Below are 12,529 nucleotides of genomic sequence, written 5' to 3' on the forward strand. Positions count from 1 at the left end.
GGTAAGAACCAAGTTATTATAGGATAATTTTAGATAAAAAAGCGGTAATTGAACAAAATACGATTTTATTCATTATTATTTATATTATTACTATGTTACAAAATATGGTATTATGCTAACAAATTTTTTGGTATGCGCTAGATACGCCAAAGATAAACAGTATTAAATATTGTCCAAACAGTGGAAATTAAAAAAATTCAAAAATAAAAAAAGTTACCTAAATTAAGAAACACTGTCACAATTCTTTTTAAATACACGTTGCTGTGCTCTATAACATATTTTTTTCAAAATTTTTGCAAGGGTAGAACAAAACAGTATTGTATGAAAATAAATAAAAGTAAAAGAAAAATGCTGGTATACAAGGAAAGAAAAAGTAAGGAAAGCGAATATAAACATAGGAGACGAAAAATTAGAAGGGCTGATTTTCGGTATCTAGGAAGTCAGATAACTCAGGATCGAAGGAGCAGTGTATTAAATTTGAGTAGAATTACTTGTTTAGCATTCGTAATATTTAAACATGATCGTATTTAAGTTTATCGTTGAAGCAGTGTCTTCAGAACTAAAATTTAAAAGTTTGACGTTAAATAAAAAAACTCGAATAAATAATTGGTTGTATTTAGGAGGTTGGCTAACTTTAAGTATTTAAATTGTTGATAGGTGGTGGTCCTTCTTCTACAACTGCTTCATCAACAACATCTAGTGTCCCTGGGGGACTTCAAGGGGCTACATTTACTATACCAGGCTTTCATAATAATCCGAATATGGAAGTGTTTATGGAAGTTACCCCAGAGAGTATCACAATCGATTCAATGGAGACAACTTTTGTTGGAGGTGGTCAAGCTAACGAACGTTAGTTTTTAATTTTTATTTTCGTTTTGTTTTTATTTATGTATTTAATTTACAGTTCTGCAAAATGCTTTTCAAGGCCCACCATCAGATATTTTAAATTCGATATGGCACATGGCTGGTCAGTTAGTAAACAGAGGAGCTCAGTCTACCCAATCTAATACACCAAATCCGACGTCATCTTCAACGTCGACCACAGCTCCGTCTGCTCCACCCACCGAACAAATTGATTCATCAACTAGCGAATCTTTCGGTACGCAAACAACATCAAATTTAGGATCGTCGGCTGCCACAACTCAGAATTCTCAAGCTCGAGGTAACACTCAAACTAATCCCACGACAGCTACTCATACAAGATCTACTTCGCGTCCACACGTGCATCTCGCACAACATGCCATACAGGGATTTGATCCTTACTTGCCATGTAATTCACATCACGTTGTTCCTTGGAGACGATTCCAGTCAAGTAATGCACGACAGGACAATGCTACTGCAACTGCAAGTGGCCAAAATTTACAAAGTGGAGGAACTGGAACTGATAGAGATAGTGGAGGCACTCGAATATATCCAGTTAATAACACAATCATGAATATATTGCAGGGTATAGTTAATTCAATACATACTATCTATGGTCGTCAAGCGCAGCAACAACCTCAAGCGCAGCAACAACAAAGAACTACTGTTAATGTGGCACAAGCTACACCACTGGATAATGGAGTGACGGGAAGTGTAGCACAAAGTGCCGGAGATGGTGTGGGGCAAGGGGCAACTACAGATTTAAATAGTTTACCGCTTCAATTGCTGCAAACGTTTATGCCTCAATTGCAAAATATTGTAAGTAATAAGTCAAAGCGAAGCTCTACTTCTGTATAGTCAACGGAAATTGCAAAAAAATCAAGTTCTACCTGTGTCAGGACATATTTTCATTTAGTTCCGTTAACTAAAAGAATTGTAACTGTTGATTTAATTTATGTCTAATAGTGCATTTATTTTCAGAATCTTTCTGACTCTAATACTTCTGGTCCTACAATTGCAGAGTTGCTCCAATTAAGCAGTGTTTCTGAGGGAGAAAATCTTTTTTTAGATCTTATAAATTTGTTGTCACGCCATTTAACTGTTGGGTTAGTGGATTACAAGGTTTTTAAATTTTTTGGACATTATTATTATTGGTTTCAGTGATTTGATACAATCGACAAATGGCCGTCTTGAGCCTTGGATGCGCATTCGTTCTTCTATACGAAACTTTTTTTTGGTTCGTGTCATGAATGGATCTTGTTCCAGCGTGGCAATTGACAGAGGCGTTAATCGCATCTTGTCAGAGATGCAACCCTTATTTAATCATCTCGTGAGTTTATTTGGAGTATATAATAGAATCGAAATAATTCTACTATTATTTATTATTTAATAATGTACATGCATGCTCTAACAGAGTATTTACCTTTTGCCTCCATTTTACATTTTGGTAAATAATTTTACCTTCTAAACTATTCTATTAAAATTTACCTCTGTTTTCCCTTATTTTCTCTTCAACCGCTCTCATATATTCACAATAATTCGTTACATACTTCTCTGTTCAAAATCTCTACCATTAACTCCCGCATTTCATTTTCTAATCTGTCGGTTTCCATTCCAACATAAATTATTTTACTTCCTCTTTTTGGCTTTCCATTGCTACTCCATAACAAAACAAGTGAGTTAATATTTCCCTGACTCCACTTTTACTTATCTTTTACTTTTAACCCATTTTTCTAAATATATTTTGGCGTATTTCTCCCTGCCCCAAATTTCTACTCCACATAGTGCTACGGATCTAGCCATCGAGTTCATTAAATACACACGGTCATCTCTTAAATTTCACCTGGTCTTTTTAATCACCTCCCAGGCCGCCTTTTGCACCTTTCTTGCCAGTCTTCCTATATGCCCCTCTGTACTGTTTTTCGTCGTAAACCAGTATCCCCAGATATTTTAATTCATTTACAACTTCAATTTTTTCACTCTTAAATTTCTTTTTTTTTTCTCTCTGTTCCTAAAGGCCATCACTATAGTTTTTTCGCATTTACCTTAGCTTATTTTTCTCGACGTATTTTACTAAAGTCCCTAACATGTTTTCTTATTCTTTGGCACATTCTGTGACAATTGCAATGTCCTTTCCTAAGAATCTACATCATCCAGATCATCAATAAAAATATCGAAGAGAATTGTACTTAGAGCGAATTCCTGCGTTATCCCTACATTAGTATCAAACTCTCTCTTTACCTTTCTATTTACCTGGACCTCTCTATTCACTGAATCGAAAACGGCTTTAAAAACTATGGATTCTACGTAAAATTGTCCACTTTGTCTTTAATCTAGTATTTATTAATGCATTAAACACACAGATATGATCCCTCCTGTCCCTCTATTTTTCTAAAACTTTCTTAACTCTCTTTTAATACATTTTATTCATCTAGACATTTGCTCTATCTATTTGCCATTATGCTGGTCAAAACCTTGTATCTTACATCTAATAGTGAAACTCTCCGGTAATTTTCTGCTCTACTTTCATCCCCATCATTATAAATTAGCAAAATACTAGATATCTCCCAACCCTCCTATATTTTGCCTCGTCCAAATTTGATAGAGCAATTCTTATCAATTCTAAAACCTCTCTACTTGACGCATTCATACATTCAATTGGGATCCCATCCTCACCTGTAGCCTTACCACTCGCCATTCTACTAAGCACCTCCCTATATTCGATCCTTCCCCTACCTATTTTGCCATCCCTGACTTTCTCGCAGTTTCCCACATAGTCATTTTTCCCCAACTAACTTCATGTATTTCACCTTAGTGCCCTAGCCTATCTTTAGGCCTCTGTCTTATTTTTATCCCAAATTATTTTTCCTTTCCTTCGGGCACACACACCACTTGTTTACCATCTTCTCTCCTTCGTCGAAGTTACTGTATATAAGTATTAAGCCTAGAAGAGAACCCTTACAAACATTATCTCCATCTACATATGTAACCCTTTTCCCCCCCATCATCAGCCCTAGATCTCATTTATTTCACTGTCTTCACACACAAAAATTACTTCGCAGAATCCTATTTCTTCTTCTGCAGTTAGCCCTAGCTTTGCCTCCATAGTACTCTTTGCAAAATAATTCTTATTAATTCTTCTAGAATGCATTACCCACGCGTGACGATATCGACTTAGTGAGGTCTGCCCAATCATTGTTTCGTGCTCGTTTGCCAAATATAATTTCTTTGGCCACATCAAGAAGCCCTAATTCTCTTCGAATGCTTGTTGATCAGTGCTTAATAACTGCGAAACAATTTGGTGCGTTGATTTTGCGTGCGAGTAGGAACGGACAACCTGGTGTTGAAGTTGTTTTGGATTCGATAGTTGTAAGATATAGATAATATTTGTAATTTTTTACGCTATTTTTATAATTCTGTTTGGTGTAGAGTCATCATACGAGAGGTATTCCAAGAGAGATTCAACAGTGGACATTAATGACAACTAGAACACAAATGAGGCAATTCTTGTCTAATCTAGGCGTTCCTGATAGTGTTTTACAACCATATATAGTTCGTAAGATTGATGCTGTGACGTCAAATGTTGTTGCCATTGCACAAAAGGATCAGCAAGGAGAAGTAAGTTTCTAGATAGTGTAGGGTCAATTTTAGCAACAATTAAAAAAAAAGTTACATCATTCCCCGAAATTCAAAATTTAAGTTGTGGTAAATCAATATTTTAAATGGTTAAAAATGTTTTATGTGGACTACAGAAAAATTAATTATATTGATCTTTCTAGGCTATGCAAGTGGACGATGTCGATCGAGATGACAATAGTGGTGGAGCGAGCGGTTCAACTGAAATTACGCCATCTTCTGTAATAAATCTCGGGGATAAGGAAAATGACGGGGAACCTCTTCCTACAGTTGTATTAGGATCAGAAACTTGGCATAATGACGTACCAGCTGTAAGCTACTAATGCACCTAAAATAATTGAAAATTTACATAATATCTGGTGTTGCATTTTTAAGGATTGGGTTCCTATAATAGCTCGCGATGCCCAGAGACAACGCCGACAAAATTCTCAAGCTCCTTTCAGTGACGCTTATTTGTCGGGAATGCCCAGTAAACGGAGGAAGATTGTGACAGCTGCTAAACCGCGAGGTAGTCTGTCTCAAGTAATTTCAGGTAAGTTATTCAAAATACTATAATAAGAAAATGTAAATTTGTTTTTGTGATAATGATATTGCTTTTGTAGAGAGTGTGCGCAGAGCAGTAACAGCAACTGGTTTGGCTTCAGTTGCGCCGTTAGAGGTGGTAGCGCAAGGTGCAGGGTCCGATATAAATATTCAATCAGCATACAGAGAGTTATTACGAAGTAATGTGAGAGCAGGAATTAGAGATAACTCAGACTTTACTCCTGAGCGCTTTCCTAACGCCACTAGCTATTTCAATGGTCCTCAATAATAATAATAGTAACTGTGCTTTGCATTGATATAAACAAAAAAATATGAGAGCTATTAGGCTGCTGTACTGTAGACAATGTAATAATTGTTATTATGGTTAATTACTTTATGATTATTCTATATTCTTATTGTAATATTGAACTAATACGATCATTTACTTGAGTCTGTCTGCATTACCAATAGCGTTGTTGTAGAACCAAATTTAAAAATTACTAATAAATAAAAGTGTTATGATGGGTTAATAAATTGTGTAATAATTACAAAAGCATGAATCGATATTCACTATTGCAGTATTCCAATATACGACATAGTATAGAATAATAATAATATAAAACAAAAATAATGGTAGGAGTACATATTTAATATATTACAAATACATATATGTAATCGTATATTTTCTCTTGTAAACATAAAAACAGTGTAGTAGATGGATGGTATCTGCAAATGTAAAAAATCGACACTATCTTCCGACAATGTCGATATTTAGTAATATAGTTATATAGAAATTCTTTTGTAAAGTTTAACGTAATGAATAAAAAAACCTTTCCAATATGACATATACCATTAGAATTAATATCGGATGGGGATTAGTAAAATTAACTATTTGTTATATAAAATTAAAATAAAAATCGACATCATTATTCTACTACAAGGATGGTAGTGGGTTTTTCCACGTACATTGAACTATTAATGAACGAAACAAAGTTGGTAATTTTCTTGTTATATATATACCGTTTCTAATTATTCTTATCCCAGAAATGCGTATGTGCAATGTTTGACGTCTAACTATAGTCCAAGTAGTATCTGCATGAAAACGCCTATTTTTGGATGAAAAGGGTAGTATGCCAAATTAAAATAAAAATCGACATCATTATTCTACTACAAGGATGGTAGTGGGTTTTTCCACGTACATTGAACTATTAATGAACGAAACAAAGTTGGTAATTTTCTTGTTATATATATACCGTTTCTAATTATTCTTATCCCAGAAATGCGTATGTGCAATGTTTGACGTCTAACTATAGTCCAAGTAGTATCTGCATGAAAACGCCTATTTTTGGATGAAAAGGGTAGTATGCCAAATTTTTGTTAGAATCACTTCCAAAAGTTGTAAGGAAAGATAGTTAGACTATTAGTATATTTTTACGTTTCTTTTGCAATTTTTTACATTTTTGTAATGGAAAAAATGAATTTTGTGATTTGCAAACAATTGCACCTTATAGAAAAAATTTAATTACGTAACTTTCTACCATATTATGACTTTTCTCTGAAGTTTCTGACATATACGCCGTAATTTGAAGAAAAAAGCGGGGTTTTTTAATTTTTTTCATTGCTTATTAAAAAGTTAACCTACAGTTTTATGTATCCGCATAGTAAAATTATTTTTCCTTATGACTTGGAGAGATTCTAACGAAAATGTAGCATACTATCCTTTTCGCCCAATCCAAAGCAGATACCGCCTGGACTAATACCTTTGGCTATTCAATGCTATTCAATACTTTCAATATATGTAAAGGCCAGCGGGGCACTCCTTCATTTTTTTAAGGTTCTTGACCAATTTCGTTGTAAGAGCTAATTTTACTTATCATTATCACGATCGTCATAAGATCTTCAAAACGAGGACTAGATGGACTCGCATCTCCACTTCTTCGTAACTTATCTACTTGCATTTTTCGAAAATTATAGCAACCTACAACTATCTCGCCATTCTAATACCTCCTCATTTCTAACACTTTCTAGCCACAGTATTTTTATCATCCTCTTACAACACCATATGTTAAACGCTTCCAACTTTTTCTTTTCCGGTCTATATTTCACACCCATAGAGAGCCGTGCTCCAAACACATACCTTTAATAATCTTTTTCGAATTTCTAAATTAACCGACCTCCAGCACAAAAGTGATTTCCTTTTTTTCAAAGTTAAAAGTGACTCAACCTTGCATTATTCCTTGTTTTTATCTCTAACGATTATTCCAATCTGTTATCTGACTCCTTACTAATAATCGAAAACCAGCAACTTCTAGTTTATTGTCTCCTATTTTTATATTATTTCTAACTCTACCTGTACATCTTTCACATATCAATATTTTTGTTTTATTTGTATTCATTTTAATATTCCATTTTATTTTATTATTTAAAAATTAATTTAGGTATATATAATCATTTTGCTTTAAATTAAACATAAGATAAATGTTTGACGTAACAATTCTTTATATACTGTGGTCTGAAATTTTTATGTAAAAAAGTTAATGGATCTACGATTACCGTGTCTACGCGGAAGAAAAACACCTTATATTTTAGCAACGTGGCAGATTGACTATCCATAGCATATGATGTTTTTGGTGTGAAAAAAGAATCAGTGATGTGGCGTGCATTTGGTGTTTTTGTATGTGTTCTACTGATAAGTTAACAGGTATTTATGTTGTCATCCATCCTGATTTAGACCCATAATTGGACTGATTCAGTAGAGCCAAACAAAAAAATAATCTTTGATTCTCATTCCGGGGGCGGAAATTACGTTACTAAACGTTATTGTGGCACCCCTTTCCGTAGAAACATATTGACCTATTACTCGTTTGCCATTCAAAAATAACTTTCGGAGCCTGTAGTACAATAGATATTTTCGTTTGTCAGTATTCAAAATTCGGTGAGGTTCAAATTTGTATTTTTGTTACACCTCTAGTTATCAAAAAAGTTTTGGAATTGTACTAGTTGAAAGCAGAAGCATGCCCAACACTGGTGTATTCTGGTTTTCGGAGAGATAATGTCGGATGCTTTAGTTTCATAAATGACAATCAAACAGTGTCGACGCCATAATACTCGAAAGATCAAGTACCTACGTCTCTTCTTCAGCAGGTTCCAATGAAAGAACATCATAGAGACGCTCAAGTGCGATGCGTCGATTACCGTGTATGGATGATTCCCATTTTTTTGTAATTTCGGGGGACGTACCTTCCGTCTTAATGGATTGTATAGCCACATTTTGTCGCCTTCATTAAAACCACCAGGTTTAGTTTTCATGCGGTCATTTTTGAATCGCAGCTTTGTAAACACAGTATTATGGGATGACTTCCCGTCATTCTTTTAGTTTGCGCACGTATTCGTCTGTAGACAGTGGATAGTCTCCACGGAGACCAAATACAGTCGAACCTGGATATATAAGAATATAAGAAGAAGCTTCTAAAGTTGATCTGTACAGTAGCGTTGAAGCGTTCAAGTATCCCATCAGACTATACGTACTCCTCCTTTTTGTAATGCCATTAGTTCAGTGACTTTCTTGAACAAAGCCGCAATTCCATTGGTACTCCATATCGGCTAACACACTTTGCGAAAATGTAATGTTTTTCCTGATGTAGTAGTGCATATAGTTTGGTCAAGTTGCTAAAGTAAACTATCCCAAAATGTCCTTTGTCGTGGACTGCCTCTAAGGTTTTTGACACTCGGCTCTTAGGAAGCACCAATTGAAAAGCTTATTTCTGATTCTATTCGGACTCCCCCATTCTTTTTAAAATAGCGCGGTTAGAAAAAGAGAATTCCATTGGGGCCAATAACTTTTTGTGGTTTAGCTTAGGTGGTTGACATTTGCCCACGATGGTCATGAGGTTCCGAATTATTTCCATCTCATTTTTGGGCCAATATCTTTGCCATTCCTCTGGTCTTCGATTCATTTATTATCTCCCTAGGAGCCCTCAGGCTGAATGGTGATTAGATTACAACAGATTAATGGCAGTCCTTTATTCCTTTCGTGGTAATTCACGCAAGATCTTCGGGGTAGTGGATCCACGTTGCTGTATTGTTAGTCTGGCCGATAATTGATATCGAATTTGTATTTTTGGAGTTGTTGTAACTAGCGTGCAGTTTGTCCTTCCGGTTTTTGAGTTGCGTTGAATATTCAACAAGGCGTAATCCGTAAGAGGAACTTCTGTCCATAGAAATAGGGTTTTAACCACAGACGGTACTTCTCGATGAGTCACATATTAATTCGTTCTAGTTTTGAGTGTCTTACTAAGGTACCCGATGATCATTTTCTTTCCGTTTCGTACTTGGGGTAACATATCACCAAGTCCCACAAACTATTAATGTCGGCATCAACGATGAAGGGTTCTCTAAACTGTGGCTATGACAAGATTGGGACTCCAGATTATGATCCCGAGTAGAACGTACAATTATACAAAATAAATGATTGCGTCCTCTGGGATAAAGTACCTACTCCGGACGTAAACTAGACCCCAGTTGGATGTCCGGACGTAGACTACTTTAATGGATGTCATCCATAAGTGCAAGTGGGGAAATTAGAAAATTTGAATGTTGAGATGAATAGATTAGAATTAGAAATAGTGATATTAGTGAAGTTCGTTGACCTGGAAACTTCTGGAGTGGAGACTTTAGAATAATAATACATACAGTGTACAAAGTTATTTACAAAAAAGCGATAGGATAGTTATGGTTAAATTAAACTCGAATCCGGTAAAAACGGTAATAGTGCAGATCCATATGCCTACATCTTACAATAATGAAGACGTAGAAGCGATTTGTGTAGAGATAGAAGACGTGTTGAGTTTAGTAAAAGGGCAAGAAAACCTAATAGTTGTAGGGGACTTCAACGAAGTAGTAGGTAAAGGTAAAGATGGTGCAATAGCAGATTCTTTTGGATGAGGCAATAGAAATGATAGGAGAGATAGACTGATAGAATTTTGCTATAAACATAACTTAACCGTCGCGAATACTTTATTTAACCATCACGTTAGGAGGCGCTGTACGTGGAAGATGGCAGATGATTTAGGGAGATATCAGTTAGATAACGTACTTGTTAGGCAAAGATTTAAAAATCAAGTGAAGAACTGTAGGAGTTATCCAGGAGCAGATATAGATGGCGATAATAGCTTAGTAGTTATAAAAACCAACCTTAAATTGAAAATTTTGAAAAAGAGGGAAGGTAGGAGACGTTTCGACTTAGAAAAGCAAAAGTATAGCGATACGCGGGTTAGGTTAGGTACAAGGACAGACGAAAAATGAGGCAGGAGAAATGAATGACAGGGACATAGAGACATAATGGAACAGCATTAAAATGTGCTTAAAGTCAGCAGCCACAGATGTATTAGGTCTTAAATAAAACGAAAATAGGAAACCCTGGATAACAAATAAGATTGTCGGATTAATAGATGAGAGGCGGAAATACAAAAACAGGATAGACGAAGAAGGTCAAAAAAGATTTAAGGCGATAAAGTTGGAAATAATTATAAAGTGTACAGCAGCTAAGGAACAGTGGATTGGTATGAGATGTAAAGAAGTAGAAGAAAAGATTGAAGTAGGTAAAACAGATGAGGCTTATAATAAATATAATTAAAAGGAATTTTAGAGAAGTATGGTACAGTAGGAATAATATAAGAACGAGGTAGGTGGAAAGAATACTTACAGAACCTTTACGCAGGCCATGAGTTGGGAGATTAGAGAAGGATGATACTGTGGTGATACATGAACTAGGTTATCCCATAATGAGAGAAGAGTTCGATGTAGCATTACAAAGATTAAGGAATGATAAAGCGCCGGGTATACATGGGATACAGGTGAAAAGAGGTTAGAGATCGTATGTTTAAGCTAGTTAAATAAAATGGTGGTAGTAACCATACCTAAAAAGCGAGGCGCGGATAGGTGCGAGACATTTAGAACAATTAGCTTAACTTTCCATGCGTCAAAAATCTTAACTAGAATTGTACAGACGGGGATGGAAAAAAGGGTGGAAGAACTATTAGGGGACGATCAATTTAGGTTTAGAAGAAATAGAGGAACGCGGGAGGCCTTTCTAGTTTTACCGGTAACTACAGAAAACAATGTTAAATATACTTAAAAATGTAGGGATGAGTTACGGAGATAGATAGAGTAATATTTCGTTTGTATAAAGAGCAACAAGCAGTTATAAAGATGAGGCTGCAATGTAGAGAAGTAAATATTAGGAAGGGAGTAAGACAGGGTGGCATACTGTCACCACTACTTTTTAATCTATACATCGAAGACGCAATCAACATCATTAAAGGCAGTGCAACTGTAGGGATAGATATACAGTTCCATTCTGTCTCTACGTCCCTGTCTTTCGTTTCTCCCGTCGTATTTAGTATTTCGTCTGTCCTTTTACCTAGCCTATCACGCGTTTCGTTACATTTTAGCTTTTCTAATTCAAGACGTCTCCTACCTTCCCTGTTTCTCAGAATTTTCAACTTAAGATTGGCCTTCCTAACTACTAAGTTATGATTGCTATCTATATCTGCTCCTGGATAACTTCTACAGTCCTTCACTTGATTTTTAAATCATTACCTAGCAAGTATGTAATCTAACTGATATCTCCCTAAATCACCTGGCATCTTCCACGTATAGCGCCTCTTAACGTTATGATTGAATAAAGTATTCGCGATGGTTAAGTGTTTATCGCAAAATTATATTAGCCTATCTCCTCTATCATTTCTGTTGCCTAATCCAAAAAAACCTGCTATTGCACCCACTTTACCTACACCTCCTACAGCTATTAAGTTTTCATGCGTACCAGTTGGTTGAATAAAAAGTCGCTGGTTACCAAACTATTTATTAAAACAAAAAAACTCAGTAACTTGTTTGATCGGATCGAGTCGTCGCTGGCGGGAGGGTGCCGTTGCATTCGCAGGTTGGATCACGTACCTAGGCACCTAGACTAGGAAATAGATGTAAAACCAGGGTATGAAATGTCGAGCGCGAGCGACACCTAAGTTTACCCCACGTAAGTTTTTAAATTTTTTAAATTACCAAAATCGACATTACCGACATACTAGGCGACATACATTTTACTGAAACGACAACAGATGATGCGACGGCGGTTGCGATTATCGGTGGAATTCCCCAGTAGTTGTGGCGTTATTGAGCAATAGTGAGTAGTTTCACAACTTGTTATATTTTAAAATTTTTGTGAAAAGTACTTTTACCTATCCTGAAAGTAAGTAATATATTAAGTACTTCAATCATGCTTTACAATAAGTAAAGAAAGGATGTTTTCTGCCCAACACAGAAAAACCGTGATGTACAGTCTACACTATTACGGGGTCAAATTAATTTGAAATGTTCTACGTAGATTATACAGTTCCTGCAGGAGTTAAAGGTCAAGATGCCGCTTTCCATTTTCCTGAAGTAACAGCGGTTCCAACGAAAGTGGCAGGTATTGTAATTTGTTGTTGTGAAACTTAAGTTCTAAAAAAAA

General features: G+C 35.6%; 1 protein-coding gene across 1 annotated transcript; it reads left to right on the forward strand.

The window, feature by feature from the left end:
• Positions 1-517: 517 nt before the first annotated feature.
• Positions 518-5,816, forward strand: LOC112906658 (large proline-rich protein bag6-like). Its single transcript, XM_025981225.1, has 10 exons — positions 518-572; positions 640-849; positions 905-1,680; positions 1,843-1,967; positions 2,023-2,191; positions 4,006-4,230; positions 4,291-4,479; positions 4,641-4,808; positions 4,873-5,029; positions 5,100-5,816. The coding sequence occupies exons 1-10, from the start codon at positions 518-520 to the stop codon at positions 5,306-5,308; spliced, it is 2,283 nt and encodes a 760-aa protein (XP_025837010.1). The 3' UTR covers positions 5,309-5,816.
• The last annotated feature ends 6,713 nt before the right edge of the window (positions 5,817-12,529 follow it).

Source organism: Agrilus planipennis, unplaced genomic scaffold, assembly GCF_000699045.2.
Source record: "Agrilus planipennis isolate EAB-ADULT unplaced genomic scaffold, Apla_2.0 scaffold9, whole genome shotgun sequence".
In the NCBI taxonomy this organism is placed as follows: Eukaryota; Metazoa; Arthropoda; class Insecta; order Coleoptera; family Buprestidae; genus Agrilus; species Agrilus planipennis.

Coding starts and splice junctions, on each gene's coding strand:
- LOC112906658 (XM_025981225.1), top strand. CDS start 518: ATGATCGTATTTAAGTTTATCGTTGAAGCAGTGTCTTCAGAACTAAAA. Junction 1,681..1,842: donor TGCCTCAATTGCAAAATATT/GTAAGTAATAAG, acceptor ATTTATTTTCAG/AATCTTTCTGACTCTAATAC. Junction 4,809..4,872: donor GGCATAATGACGTACCAGCT/GTAAGCTACTAA, acceptor TGCATTTTTAAG/GATTGGGTTCCTATAATAGC.